This window comes from Xyrauchen texanus, chromosome 38 (assembly GCF_025860055.1).
Source record: "Xyrauchen texanus isolate HMW12.3.18 chromosome 38, RBS_HiC_50CHRs, whole genome shotgun sequence".
Taxonomy (NCBI): Eukaryota; Metazoa; Chordata; class Actinopteri; order Cypriniformes; family Catostomidae; genus Xyrauchen; species Xyrauchen texanus.
Genome location: NC_068313.1, coordinates 8,900,308 through 8,916,994, shown reverse-complemented (window position 1 = coordinate 8,916,994; position 16,687 = coordinate 8,900,308). Strand labels below are relative to the sequence as shown.

Here is a 16,687-nt window from a genome sequence, read left to right as displayed (position 1 = left end):
TCCAAGGTGGTGATTACATTTTATAGTGCATCCATTGATACATTGTCATAATATGTGATCAATTAAAAGGGTAGTTCACCCAAAAATTTAAATATCTTATTATTTACTCATCCTCCTGGCATCTCAGATGGCTTTTACTTTCTTTCAACTAATGAACTCAAACAACATTTTTTAGAGGAATATTTCAGCTCTGTCCTCACAATGCAAGTGAATGGGTGCCAACATTTTGAAGCTCCAAAATCCACATAAAGGGAGAATAAAAGTAATCCATATGACTCCAGTGGTTAAATCCATGTGTTCAAACACAATATGATAGGTGTGGGGGAGAAACATCAATATTTAAGTCACTAATTGTCATGAATTCTCCTCCATGCCCCGTAGGGGGTGATATGCACAAAGAATGTGAATCTCCAAAAACTGAAAGTGAAGGAAAAAGGACATAAATTTTGATCTGTTTCTCACCCACATCTATCACATCACTTAAGAAGACAAGGATTTAACCACCAGGGTCATCTGGAGTGCTTTCATGTTGCCCTTATGTGGGACTTCAAAGTTTGGCACCCATTCACTTGCATTGTATGGACCTACAGAGCTGAAATATTCTTCTAAAAATCATAAATTGTGTTCTGCAGAAGTAAGAAAGTCATACACATCTGGGATGGCATGATGGTGAGTAAATGATGAGAGAATTTTTATTTTTATAGGTGAAATATCCCTTTAAGGAAAGAGTCAAATGTAAAGTATTTTAACCTAAAGGATGAACTGTGATCTAGGGTATTACACAAACACACACACACAGTATACATGTACTGTCACACATTAACTTCAAAAAGTACCTAATACTGATGCATTATACTCAATATATGATATAATTTCAGGAGCTCAGGTTTCAGGACAGTTTTCTCATGTTTTCTATTTTGTTAAATCTCAAATATGTTTTTAACATGGATTGAATAATTCAATTGTTATACATTTTTCAAAATGTTCCAATATTTGGTTAAAGTCTGGTTTGACATGTTTTTGTCACATTTGGCAAGCTGTCACAATAATTTTATGTTGCAAGTTTATTAAATGTTATTTCTATTAACCAAAACATAAATGCTGTCCCATAAATTGTTTCATAAATGTCTTACTGATTAAATTTAGCTGAAAATCTTTTAAATGGACTAATAGCCTACTTATTAAATACAGATACGTTTTAATTTGATAATAATTCATTTTTCAAAACGATTCCTCTCAATTCAATGGCAATAAATAACAGCTTCCCATAGTGACAACATGCCCAGTTAAAGGTGAAATAATGCTGGAAATGTTCCTTCAAGGTACGAGGCTGGTAACAAAAAACAAAACACTTAGGCCTACTGAAGCAACCCCACCCTGAGAGGTATTCACTTGAATAAAAAGGTGTTACAACTAGCCCCGGTCTCCCCTACAGAGTTATCTGCAGCGAAGTCTACAAACTACGAAGCTGTTGAGGCAATCTTGAAGTAATTATGTTGAATGCTCTTCATTTGGATGCGGCTCTTTGCGGTGCGGCTGCGCATGCGTCATAGCGTGGAAAGCACGAGCGAGCTACTGCTGCAGTCTCGAGTCGCGTGTGAAGTCTGCACACCTCATTTATTTCATTACGCAAAGGTGGCAAGTCTCAATCAACGCCTTTTTTGATTGTCCTAATCCATCGTCCTCAAACTGTTTTATTCATCCTATTCACGCCATGGCCAACAAAGAGGAGAAAGCTGACGAGAAACAGACGAGTTGGAAAGATTTTATCTACAACCCACGAACGGGGGAATTCATCGGGCGCACTGCGAGTAGTTGGGGTGAGTAATCGCTATTTGACTAGTGGTGAAGTGCACACCCCTCAAAAAACGAATTTCAAATCCATGAAAGACATTAAATATCTATAATATAGCTCGTTGTGTGTTTTGCAGCACGCAGAAACGCGTTATTAAATTGGCGCGTATCTGCAGTGCCAAATGGTACTCATACAAGACATGAAATTCATTCAAAGCTCTTTTGCTTTTATTTATTTTGGACATTTCTTACCCTTTTATGCTCTTATTTACTTTGATGTCGATTACATTCCGTTATTATGTGGCATGGGCAATTCACCTTACATATAATCACTGGATCACATTATTTTCCCTTTATTTTATAAATGCCAATCAATAAATTAACGTCATTAGCGTATAAAACGGTTAATGCCCATGCCTATAACCCTAGACGCCTATATAAAGCACTGGTAATCGATCTCGTTTCATGAGAAATCCTCTTTAAAGAAATGTGAAGTCTGCTTAAAACGAGCGTGTAAAAAGTATTCATGTATGTACATTTTTGCCTAAATAAATCTATATCTAATTCCTACCCATGCTAGCCCACCACAGAAAAAACAATAATACCATTATTACTTAATGGTGCTGAATCAGATCAGATTTTGGATGAGTCCTATCACGCGACCTAACATCCAGACATACAAGGGCGTAGATTTGGCTTGAAAATTGGGGGTTCAGCGTCAAGCATCTGCATGTTTCCATTGATCATGGTATAAATATTGGGGGGGTTGTACTTCCTTGTTTTGATTATTTGGGAGGGGGTACTTAAAAACTACACCCCTGCAAATATATCAGCGATTAATAGTTTTAATTAAACAGCGTGGCAGCAATTTTCGTGTACATATCATACAGTTTCACACGAGACATGAGCTTATGAATAGCATTTCCCAAATTTCATCACTGCGCTCTTTACAGTAGGCCTGTCAACTTATATGTGAAATGCATGGAGGTAGTTTACGCAAAATATTATAGCTACAGCGGTTCTTCGTAATGCGTTAAATTGCTGTTCCGAATTCGCACCTGCCCTCGCACACCATCTCGTACGTGTTCGTTTAGGGTCTCTAGTTTTTCCGTAATTTTGAGTGGTTCCCGGCTCATTAACACAGCAAAAATTGGAATACTGTCCACTCTAAACCCCCCCACCCCACACACCAAAATTATTGATTTATTTTTAATTTGCGCTGCCTTTTCAGTTAGTGCGAAAATACTCTCGGGATGTTTCAGATGTCAATCATTCTCGGCTGTGATGACGTAGCCTCTGCATTCATTTGATATGCAAATGATCATTGCTGAGGTTCGCAGCCCAGCTCAAGATGATGAGAGGAAATTTCCACTTCCCTAGACACGTTTTGTTCTCTGAGGGAGGTTGAGGGGATGGTTGCAGAAAAATGCACCAGTGATGCTTTCTATCCTCTTATTCAAGACCATTTAGATTCCTGAACTGTGCTGTAGAATATTTCATACAATATCCAGAACTATACGGCCTTGACTTGAACATTCTCCTCAGAGCTGCAAAGTGTCCATAATTATTATGGGAGGTTTCAATTTCTTAAATGCCTACAGTAGTTGCTTAGTAACCTGCTTTGCATGAAACTATTTTCTTGTAGTTAAGTGGCTCATGGGTGTTCGCAATGCTAAACTCTGCAGTGCATCTCTTCTTCTCCAGGATGGGTGTTCCTTGATGTGTGATGCACGAACTCACATTCTGCCCCCCAACAATGTCTTCCTCCATTTCCTTTCAAGGTCAAATCAGTTCTCCGCATGCTACTGTAGCAAGAGGCCTCTTGAAAGAAAACGAATGAAATGAACATGAAAACAATCTCCAACATTGAGGAATATAACATATGGATCCTGTTTATTTCTATTGGTGCTTGGAGATTGCTTTGTGAAAGGGTGCCTTGCTGTTCTGCTAACCTGGGGGTTTTCTACTACACCTTTGGATATTTTTTTCACAAGCATTGCCTGTACTGATAAAAATGAGAGGGGTTTTCAATGGCTGATACTGATATATAGAGAGCAGGATGCTGATGGCCAAAATAATATTGAAATTATTGCGAATTATATGTACACAAATTGCTAAATTTAAATGAATGTAATCACTTATGTTGTCCCATTCCCTATGACGAGGGGGGCCCCTAAGATCCACTGTAGTGTAGCCTTCTCACTGGGCATAGGAGAGAGGGGGCCCACCCATAATAATTTTGTCCTGGGCTCGAATGTTTTGTGACAGCTCAAAATGCAATTTGAAAAAAAATAATAATAATTATCGAGATAGTATCCATTATCAAGACTGTTGGTATTTTGGAACTGACACAAGGGAGAGCGAGCACTCCATTCTGTTAATACAGATTTCCTATTCGTAAGCTCTTGATTTAATTTCATTAGGATTTAATTGGATTCTCATTCATGTGGGTATATTTCTTTTATAATGTCCATTTTGCTTCCAAATGAAAGAAATCGTCTCTAAATTACACAGAGAACCTTCTAACATGGTGTATGGTATGAAAATATATGTATTCAAAAAATGTACAACAGTGCCAAACTATGCAGTTTAATTCTTATTTATTCAACAGATATAATTAACAACACAACCAAAACTAAAATAAACCATAGTTATCATATGATGTCCATAATCTCAAAATGCCCCTATTTGTCCCTAAACAATCCCTATTTATTCTAGTGGTCTAGTGGAAAAATTAGGCGGGGGGGCCTGGTAGCTCAGCGAGTAAAGACGATGACTACCACCCCTGGAGTTCGTGAGTTCAAATCCCAGGGCTTGCTGAGTGACAACAAAATTGACCCGGTTGCTAGGGAGGGTCGAGTCACATGGGGTAACCACCTCGTGGTCGCTATAATGTGATCTGCTCTCGGTGGGGCGCGTGATGAGTTGTGCATGGATGCCGCAGTGGATTGCGTGAAGCCTCCACATGCGCTGTGTCCGCGGTAAAGCGTTCATCAAGTTATGTAATAAAATGCACAGATTAACGTCTACGACGCAGAGGCAACTGGGTGATTCTCACGAAATCCAGATTTAGAAGGTGTCCAGCATCAGAATTTTTAAAATGCCCTTAAAGCCAATTTTCTTTTTGCACATATAAGATTAAGGTCTGAACTTACTATAACAAGATGTAAAAAAATATTTCCTATATAATTATTTACATTTTTAGATGAAGTCCATAAAAAATTATCATCACCGCAACATGACATTACATTAAATACATGGTTAAAAATTTGTATTTTTGGTTAATGTTAAAGTAGACTCTTATTACTCATGCTCAAAGCTATGTAAAACTCTGGAGAGATTACTTTTTCATATTTATTATGTTTTGTAATTTCCTTATTTTCTCTCATTACCGAAACATACGTGATGATTTACAATTTCTTTTATTTAATTGTTTTACTAAAAGATAACATGTACATTTGTTATGTAGCAGACCTTAAATAAGTAGTGTTGTGTAATATGTATATACATTTTAAAACAAAATATGATTATCTAATTATTACTTAATTTGTAAAATAGATACATGTTGCAGTAATGAAACTGCCATTTCGGTAATGAGGATCAATGTTTCGGAAATGAGATTTAGCTCACACATCAACTGTTGACAAAGGGGTTTGATGCCTAACCCTATTTTACATATTTAAAACGCATACAATTTTTTAAATAATATTTATTTCATGAACAGAGTTTCATTTTCTCATTTATCGTAATCATCACAGTACCATGCCTTGTGTTAACAAGTGTTGTGTATATAAGTTACAATGTTATGCTCATAAAGAATCATGTCATGTAGCCTACACTGTAGTACTAACAAATATACAACCATTAGTATAAATATTATCATTCTAGTATAACATATAATCATGTGTTCATGAGAACTTTTTCAATGTAACATATTATCATGTGGTCCTGAGAAACATTTAATTGTAACAGCATCATGTGCTCTTGTAAAAAGATTTTAGTTTAGCTAAAACACTTTGGTCCTGACATTCAACCACACAACCTTTTTCTGAGAATAATTTCATGTGAAGAACTTGAATAGCAGCAACTCTATTTATGAGTTGGTCAAACAACTAAAACAAACAACTGGAACGACTGCTTTGTACTAGAGATGCACCGATCGACCGGCCAGGGACCGGAATTAGCCGATTTTCCGCATGCTGTGCCCGGACCGGTAACCGGCCGGTCAGCCTCACGTCTTACCGATTCCAAGCCGGTCCGTTTTGTTGCCAGTGGCGCAGGCAATGACATCACAGCTGCATGTAACATGTCATTGGCGTGGGAGATCTTCACTGCGTGAGTGAAGTATATATAAAGTTCGAAATGTGTAATAATTGTAAGGCCAAAGTAAACCGTGGGGGAACCACCACAATAACTTTCGGAACAACAAACCTAATTAGACACTTATAACACCATCACCCAGCTGAAAATGCCCATTTTAAAAAAGAAGCTAAAAAGTGAAAGCGGCTAAAGCTAGCCAGGGCTCAGAGCCAGCCACAAGTCAGCAGCCTCTCCTATCATTCCTTGGAATGAGCAGCGAAAAGACCAAAGCAATTACAAGGAAAATTATGCAATTCATGGCCCTGGATGACCAGCTGTTCTCCATAGTTGAGGACAAAGGGTTCAGAAATCTGATAAATTTCCTCAATACAGAGTATGAGGTACTTTCCGACGTCGCTTTGCCCGAGTTGTTTAATCTCGTGTCATGTCCCACACGCTGCGTGTTATCTGTCAACATTTGGGTACACAAATCCGGGAGAGGGAAGGGGGTGCTGGATGGCAGAGGCAGGCTAAATACATACAAATTGTGCCGTTGTGATTTAACGTAATTTTTCCCACCGTGTCCGATATTAAAATCAGTGCGACACACATTACAAAAGGTGTGGGCATTGTCGATATGGCTTCGGGATATGAAATTAAATTCTTCCATCCAGCTGTTGTTAAATTTACATGTATATTTAGTTTTTTCACCGGAGCACCAGCTGATTCTTCTCCTCCCATCTACCAGTGATGCTTGAGTTAACATCCCGCGTCTACTGCCTGCACAGATATCAACAGTGCAAATGGGTTGTAGGTTGCCAGGTTGAGGACACAAAAGATTTGTAATTTGTATGATGTTTCGATTGTGTGAGTAGGATGCGTTTCATTCAAGATCTGGCAACTGGACCACCTTGGAATAATATATTGATGTGATTATTCATATAACGTGGTTTGGGCCATACAAATTACGGGAGTTTTTTTGGGAGAAATAACAAAACGGGAGACTCCCGGGAAAAACGGGAGTGTTGACAGGTATGCAAGCCATTCCTGAAGCAGTGCTCAGTTTTACAACTGATATTTGGACATCTAATGTAAGTTGAGCGTATTGGACACTTCAGTTTTTCAGATCTTTGGAATTGTTTTGTTAGATGAGTAATAAAGAGAAAAATGTCCATTTATAAAAATAGTGAAAAATGACATCTGTTATATAAAGCAACTAATTTGCAGTTAATTGTTATTTCTACCCCTTTCCAGTCACAGAGCACTTTATTTTGAGAGTTGTTTAAGTGAGAGAAGATCCTGTAACTTAGTGCAGTTTGGGGGCAATTGTAATGTTTAATAATTTATTTTATTATGAAAATAAAATTTAGCATTGAAGCAAGGTAGATTTTGTTTGTATATGTGGTGACTAATAGTTCTTAGAAAGAAAATCGGAAAAAATCGGTATCGGCAGGTCACACTTGCAAAAAATCGGAAATCGAAATCGGCCAAGAAAATTGCAATCGGTGCATCTCTACTTTGTACCAATCACGTTTTCCCCCAACTGTAACTCATTCATGAGCGTTTATGTTTTGCCCATATGTCAGGTAAAATGCAGAAATGTCTAGCAGAGGAGGTGACATTTCTGCAAGGTTTACACAATTTGTTCAAGAAGTGTTTAAGGCAAATATCAAGTTATATTGAAATGAGCAAGAGTTATAGTGCATGTCCCTCATTCATAAGTCTGTTTCTCATTACCGAAACATTGAGTATCTCCACCGCAACAGGCCTTCAATTGTTGCGGTGAACGATAATGGTGTTGCGGAGGATGAGCGACCTTAAACATTCTTGCTAACTGTGGAAGCTAAATGAGGGTTAGCTAAACTTTCCCTCTCTTTTTATATTTAGACCATAATGGGGTATATAGTAATCAAAAAATTAAAAGCGGCAACATTTTTTAAAACTTCACAAACTCATGTTTCAGTAATGAGAACTAAAAAGTTGTGTAGGTACTATGACAAACAAAATTTTAACTTTTATTTGGAGAGAAAAATAAGAACTGCTTACCTGGTAGCCATCTTGAGTGTCAAGTCAATTATGTCCCTTCCAACAAAATTTCTTGAAAATTTTAGTTCCTTGAGGACTTAAACAATGATTGAAAATTGTTGCGGAGGATGAGAAAATTGTTCTTGGACACATTTATATTCCTTATTATTGTCACTACATTTACCAATGATCAACAAATACCACATGTTTCTTTACTGTAAATGTTTATAGTATAACATGCACTGAAGCTTTTTATTTTTTATATTTTTTAATTATAAATATTTCCATCTCGAACACAAATCCAGTCATGGACACGTTGCGGTAATGAAAAATTTCCCCTTAAATGTGGAAAAAACAACAAAATTGGTATTTATGATGTCATTTGAAATCATGTGCAAAATAGTACATGAAGAGATGTTTATAACTGTATCCTTCTTATTTTGATAGCATTTACTTTTATCATCAAAATGTTTCATGACACCTCATATGTCTAATTTCGTGAGAATCACCCAACTGAGATTTGTCCTCTGCCAACCAGATTGAGACGAGTCACTACGCCATAGATCCACTGACCAACAAAATCCCACAAATGACAGTGTCAAATGTGCAGATCAAGTTATCAATTTAATATGTCAATTGGTCATCCTACATTTGTACCTTGATGCATGTCTGTTTGGATTAGCGTAGATTAACACTTTACTACCTGCTGTTGATTTTGCTTTGTTTAGCTATCATGCTAATCTGTGTATTGCTACTTGCATAATCGCACTAGATTTGTGGCCATGGTATGGTGAGCAGTGTTTTAAGGCTATTAAGATTTTGTACATTGCAGGGGTGTAACAATTCACTCGTTTTCTCGATGCATCGATTAGTAATCATGCTGATTCTTATGCATCGATCTTGAAATGTGTTTTTTGAAACAAGACCATTTAATACAGCTGCTTACTCAATGCGTGGTAACATGGTCTCAAATTATGGTGAGCTTGAAGCAAAATGTAAATGTGGGGTCAGAAAATGCCCATGTAATGAATTCTTCTGTTTTTTTTTATTTGTAACCTCTGATATAGTTGATGTTGGCGTAATGTTTAGGGTAAGACGTACAATGAAAAAAAAAAACAATCCTGTTGTTTTTATAAAAAATTAAATTGTCAGCTGTGGTTCCCAGAATATTATGAAAAAAATACAGTAAAGATTTAGAGAACAAACTGTACATTTTACAGTTTAAAACTGTACTTGACAATGCTGGCACTGTAAAAAACTATTTAAAATTTACAGTAAAAAAAAGTCTTAACCTTCTGAAACTGTAAAAATCTGCTTTTTACTTTAGGTATTGCTAATCACCGTAAAATTGACAGAAGAGCACATGATGGCATGAAGTTCACCAATAGTGGCTCTTCCGGGAGCTATGACAAATAAACATGTAGAGACAATGCTCAGTGTCACTAAACACCATCAGGGTAAAACATGAGATTTAAACAATGCAGTAAACATTAACTAAACTACATTAAATATAAAACAGAACACCCTAATGTACGTACCGGTAACTGATATTAAAAATAGGAAGAACCGTAACTATTCCAATAAAATATAATGTATATAAATATACGTTTTTTTTACTGTAATTTTAACAATAATTTACTGTAAAAAGTACATGTACTCATTAAACATTGTACATTTTTACCATTATACAGGAAAATCAGACTTTTTACATCTAAAACATTACATTTTTACTACATTAAAACTACTGTATTGTCTTTTAAAATGTATTAAACATTTCTTTTGTATATTGTGCAGTTAATACTCGTTAATCAATTCACTTATTTTTTCCTGTAACATTTTTACAGTCTTTTACTGTTAAAATATTTACAGTGACATTTTAACAGTGATTTTTACAGTGTAATACATTCTCAGACTCAGAATTTGTGTTAATGAATTGATTAAATTGACATTTTAACATAAACAGATAAGACACAGTTTCTGATTTAAATTGTTAGAAAACAAACATGTCCTCATAAAGGTAAAAATATCCCTGAAAATCAAATACAGGGGACAAATATTGACCATAAATGTTATGTTTAATTAATTTCTGACACTGTGCCACTACTGAAATAAAGTGATTTTAATTGTGAGGAAACTTATAAAGATGTTATTCTCTTTAATTTAAAATATAGTGCCATTTATCATTGTTTAGTTGGGTCTTGGTGTGCAGAAAGCATTTAAATTGAAGTAATCTGCTTCAATCTTGCTTTTCTCTTTTCTTTGAAAATGAATGGAGTCAGATGATGTTACTTTAATGTTGAAATATTTGGATTAGTTTACTGATTCAGGGTTCCAAGTAGCGTGCATGCACATTAATTTAATGTGTTTACTTTCAAGTTACTTTTGGCAGAATAAAAGTAATGTGCTTTACCTTTTTCCCTTCTTTTTCTTAAGACATCCTAAGACATATTTAAAAAATACTAAAAATGCATTTAAAAAAATGAACCCAAATTCAACATAATGATTCACACCCCTAGTACATTGGGACATTATTTTCAAGACAGTTACACAAAATGTCCCCCCTAGTTCTCATTACCACAGTGCGAAAAAAGATGATATTCTAAATGGCTACCGCAACATGAAAATTATTATTATTGAAATCGTAAAGTGTTTATATGTCTTATAGCACTCCCTTGGTACAATCTTTCATTTTAAATGACTTTTTATATCAATTACCTTATAATTATTTATTTCTAGGTGTTCCTTGACTGTGGTAACAACTAATATTTGCTGGAAATATGATAAAACATTTACCATGTAGCAATGCCTTTTTAGGGATAATGTTGATAAATCGATCTAATTTAATATTTTACAAAAGAAAGTTGATTTATTTGATTTAGTTATTTTCTTTCTCTCTTTTTTGGAACGTCTTGCAACTTCATGGATGCAAACCAAACAATAAGTCCATTCATAACAAATGAATGATAAGCTTGGCATCAATGCGAAAACATCTTCACACTGTGAAAAGCTTTGATGGAAAAACACACTTTAAACCATAAAACTAATATTATAAAACAATTAGTTTTGATTCTAAATTCTAATAGGATGAGCCACATTTGGAGGCATCGTAAAATAGCCATTCAAATTTGCCTCCCGCAAAATGGACGTATAAAATAGTACCAAAACCTTTACCGGCTTGCATGTTTTTAATACGCACACTTTTACCCTGAGCCATGTTCCTCATATGGCTTGAAGGATCTCAGGGCATGCTTACCAAAGGCAGTCACAAAAGAATCGTTGTTCTCCGTTAGGAGCCCAACCACGTGGCAGTGATGCTTTCATATATGCAACAATGACCTGTTTTCTGTGTTTTATCAATGAAACTTCCCTCTCATGTGCCCCCCATTAACACAGCTTTGAAATTTGATTTGAGTGTGTGTATTCAAACATGTTTGGCTTGAGGTTCACAATGTAGTAATTGAGGTACAACAGTGCAACAATTGCTTTTCATTCATGTTTTTTTTTTTAAATGGAAGACTTGCCATCCCATAAACATCCTCATATCTGGAAGTCTTAAATTCTTAAAGTTCACCCAAAAAACGTATATTCTGTTTACAGACTCTGCTGTTAGATTATTCTGTGGAAATGTTCTGCTACTCTTTTCTATACAACAACAGCGTAGTCAATCATAGACCGCTTCACTTCTCTGTCAAGATCCAAAAAGCACAAGAGTATCAGTGTAGTCAGTACGATATGTGCGCTATATTCCAAGTGTTCTGTAGACTTGTTCATAGCTTCATACGAGGAACAGACTGAAATTGAGATTATTCATTGAATAATCAGTTCCCCACCATTACAGCTCTTAAATGTCATTTTAAATCCCACGTTTGGACTGGCAGGTCACACACGCTGACATTTATGAAACAAACTTCAATTACGTCAAACTTGACATATAGCATACCATGCAATATGCCTGTTTTTGAATCTGAAAACCAGTGAGATTCCAAGGCTTTCGCAAAGTCAAAGAATATCAGGTAACGACTGATATTGACTGAGGGTGCTTTCACACTTTGTTAGATTGCTTGGACCGAACATGAATTCATTTGCTCCCCCTGCCCCCACTGATCTCTGTTCACATCATATTTTTGGGGTCCGAAACGTGGTCTGATTATGTCATCAAAGTGAGTACAAGCGGCAGCTTTTTACCAATGTAACTTGAGTAAACTCTGGATTTACCACCAACATTTTTGGTGTCGATCACGGTTGATTGTTAGACAACCACTGGTTGATCTCATTAAATGGTCAAATGGTTTGAGGATGTAGAGCGAGAAACTACTCCAATATGGAAATTCTTAAAAATTCATTATTATTTCCTCATTTCGCCTCCCATGCAGGTAGATATCCAAAACTTTGGCTGGCAGGAGAAGACTCATTCATATTTATGAGGAAAGCTCTATCTGATTACGATTAGGAGTATGGCTATAGTTTCTCCTTCCAATCAGGTAATGCTTTCCTGATAAATATTACTGACTCGCCCAATCAGGTATTGCTTTCCTCGTGAATAATCATAAATGAATCTTCCCTGGCCGTCCTATATATTTTAAATCTTGCTCACATTGTTTGACAGACGGCTTCTTTGTGTGTTGTGAGTGTGTGTACACACCTTGTGATGGATTTGGATAAAAATATTGGATCTGTGCATTAGGCCTTGCAGTGTAAATGCAGCCTGATAGATCTGCCTCTGTATAATTAATTTATATTAACAACAATAAAAAGAAAACCATCCAATGCTCTTGGCTGGATACCTTAAGTAGCTTTAAATAAAATATGAATGTATTATAATCATACAGTGAAGACTTGTAATCCATGAGAATGTTAATACATGCTGTTAGAAACTGGAAGCACTGTTTTCTTCATTTGTTTCTTTTGTTCTTATTTTATTACTGACTGTTTCCTTGACTTGAATATTTACTTGAGAACTTGAAACAATTTTTACCCAATTAGTCACTGTTAGTTTTTGCATCGAGAATCATCAAATTGTGCATGGTAGATCTTACTGTAATATAATTATGAAAAAGATCTCATGCCATTAAAGTGTGAGCACCCATGTTTTACATGCACTAAACGACAGTTATGTTTGTCTGGCACCGATGCATTGAATGTCCAATGATGTGAAGAATATTAGTGTTTGTCTGCCGCAAGCCCACGGATGCGTTGCAAGAGATGTGAAGAATGTGAGCTTCTCTCTGAAGGTGATTTATTTGGACACAAGCTGATATGAGAAATTCATTAAACTTTAATTGTGATTGGGAGTCTGCAAAGACGAGAATTATATGTAATCAATAGCGGTTCATTTCCATAAATTGGTACGATTGCATTCATATTAGCAGCAAACCGCACCAGAGTTCACATGAACCGTACCCAGACCACCTTTTTAAGCGGACTCTGGTGTGGTTCGTAGGTGCGCACCAAGTTCGGAAAACAGCGTTCACACCAACAAATGAACCGAACTTTGACATCATTCAAACTCGGGTGCTCACCAAAGTGCTAGTGTGAAAGCACCCTTAAATTTCTGTCTATTCCTCATAAAAAGCTTTCATATTGCTTTAGAAGACTTGGAATATAGTGCACAAGTCGTATGGACCACGTTACTTTTATGGTACTTTTGAGCTTTACAGCCGTGGTCAACTGTTCTTGTTCAAGATTATTTTTAATTATGTTGTGTTCTACACTGTAAACCCAAATAAGTTAGAAAAAATAAATAAATGTTACATAAAATTGTTTAGTTAACAAGTTAAATGTTTAAATAAGCAGAACTGTTAGATTTTGTAATACTCATGAGTGTTGATTTGTTTTTTTTATTAACTTGAAATATTGAGTAAACTAACTCATGCATATTATTGCTATTTAATTTTAAATTGAAATCTTTGGCTGAATTTAAAATCACCATGTAGGCTCAACTTAAATATGTCAAGTAGAGGGAACCTAGCTAGCTTGTACTAGCTAGAACAAACTAGTGCAGTGAGCGTTAGCATACTGAATGCATGCCAATTGGATAAACCATGCTTTGATTATCATAGAAATTGCTCAAGTATATCAATATACTATAGAGAATCTAATATTGTACCTGTCCTTAAACTAATCTCAAACTCCACTATTCACCATAATGGTAACCCCCAAAAATGTTAACATGACAAACTCTTCTAAACAACACAACAAAGCATTAAACACTAACACGTATCTCCCTTTACCTTCATCTTGCACAAAGACACACTATATATCACTTAAATTTAACATTTATTCTCCCTGTCTAGTGCCATTTAAAGCATGCAGGGAAATAAAAATCCCCTTCCCAGTTTCAGTTAAATTTAAAGAGACTAGTACATTAAACTCAAAACATTAACAGTGTAAGTTCAAAAGAAAAAGTTCTATAAATACTCATCAAGGATAATTTATGTATTATTTTGAGCCTTAGTGTTTGTACAGAATAAAATAAGTGTTCATATGTGCAACAACATGAGGGCTAGTTTTCAAACTTATAATATTCACCGTATCTAGAGATCAGAGTATGAAAGAGACTTGGGGATGGGTTTAGTAAGCAATCACGTAGCAACACCCCTACACGAGGCAAGCCACTCTCATATTCTCCTCTATCTAACCTTTTATGCCAGTACTCAAGTAAACACTCACCTAAAGGATTATTAGGAACACCTGTTCAGTTTGTCATTAATGCAATTATCTAATCAACCAATCACATGGCAGTTGCTTCAATGCATTTAGAGGTGTGGTCCTGGTCAAGACAATCTCCTGAACTCCAAACTGAATGTCAGAATGGGAAAGAAAGGTGATTTAAGCAATTTTGAGCGTGGCATGGTTGTTGGTGCCAGACGGGCCGGTCTGAGTATTTCACAATCTGCTCAGTTACTGGGATTTTCACGCACAACCATTTCTAGGGTTTACAAAGAATGGTGTGAAAAGGGAAAAACATCCAGTATGCGGCAGTCCTGTGGGCAAAAATGCCTTGTTGATGCTAGAGGTCAGAGGAGAATGGGCCGACTGATTCAAGCTGATAGAAGAGCAGCTTTGCCTGAAATAACCACTCGTTACAACCGAGGTATGCAGCAAAGCATTTGTGAAGCCACAACACGCAGAACCTTGAGGCGGATGGGGTACAACAGCAGAAGACCCCACCGGGTACCACTCATCTCCACTACAAATAGGAAAGAGAGGCTACAATTTGCAAGAGCTCACCAAAATTGGACAGTTGAAGACTGGAAAAATGTTGCCTGGTCTGATGAGTCTCGATTTCTGTTGAGACATTCAGATGGTAGAGTCAGAATTTGGCATAAACAGAATGAGAACATGGATCCATCATGCCTTGTTACCACTGTGCAGGCTGGTGGTGGTGTAATGGTGTGGGGGATGTTTTCTTGGCACACTTTAGGCCCCTTAGTGCCAATTGGGCATCGTTTAAATGCCACGGCCTACCTGAGCATTGTTTCTGACCATGTCCATCCCTTTATGGCCACCATGTACCCATCCTCTGATGGCTACTTCCAGCAGGATAATGCACCATGTCACAAAGCTCGAATCATTTCAAATTGGTTTCTTGAACATGACAATGAGTTCACTGTACTAAAATGGCCCCCACAGTCACCAGATCTCAACCCAATAGAGCATCTTTGGGATGTGGTGGAACGGGAGCTTCGTGCCCTGGATGTGCATCCCACAAATCTCCATCAACTGCAAGATGCTATCCTATCAATATGGGCCAACATTTCTAAAGAATGCTTTCAGCACCTTGTTGAATCAATGCCACGTAGAATTAAGGCAGTTCTGAAGGCGAAAGGGGGTCAAACACAGTATTAGTATGGTGTTCCTAATAATCCTTTAGGTGAGTGTATGTATGTATGTATATACAGAGCTTCTAATGAAAAAAGTGTAGCTGATGATACCACAAGCATGTGAATAAGCACTAGCCTGAGGGAGTGGAGCTCTCTGTGTTTTGCCTGGAGGAGGGATTCTGGCAGTGAAGAATGTCATACTGGGACTCTCAGCTGTTCTCCACGCCTCTTCCACTCACCATCACTGGGTGTTCTGTCACTGTTCTCCCCCTTTTTCTCAAAGGCCAAGCTGTTCATGCCTGTTACACTTTCCCCCTGTAGTTCATACACTGGAGTAAGATGTGCCTTATGATGAAATTTAGTTGATTATGATGCGTTGTTGGTAGCTGGAGACTACTGTGTAAAGTGAGATAGTATGAGGAGGAGATAGACCACTTCTAGATAAATTAATAGGAGAAATTGTGACACTCAGTGTGGCATATGTAGGAATTCTATGCTACTGTATTCATGGCACTCTATCGACATCAGTGGTTGAAATAAAATTTGCAAGTGACTTGCGGAGGAACATTGTTTTGTTTTCTACGTCAGTTGTGCTTCAGCACTGCTCTTCTGCACAGATAAATCTGATGGTTTGAGGTAGACACATGGTTGCCTGTGATCACCATATCAGGGTGGAAATTAATAGCTACACCAGGAGTCATTGAGTCCGTTTACACGCACACCAATATGCTAATAATTCTCAAAGA

The 16,687-nt window shown here is 36.8% G+C and overlaps 1 protein-coding gene across 1 annotated transcript in view; it reads left to right on the top strand.

Annotated features, from left to right (window-relative positions):
- The first annotated feature begins 1,543 nt into the window (after nt 1-1,543).
- The window catches only part of atp1b3b (ATPase Na+/K+ transporting subunit beta 3b), a 55,471-nt gene continuing 40,327 nt past the window's right edge, over nt 1,544-16,687 (top strand). Inside the window, exon 1 of the mRNA XM_052110780.1 lies at nt 1,544-1,820. Within this exon, the coding sequence (XP_051966740.1) occupies nt 1,715-1,820 (106 nt within the window). The 5' untranslated portion in view covers nt 1,544-1,714. The remainder of the gene's footprint in view (nt 1,821-16,687) is intronic.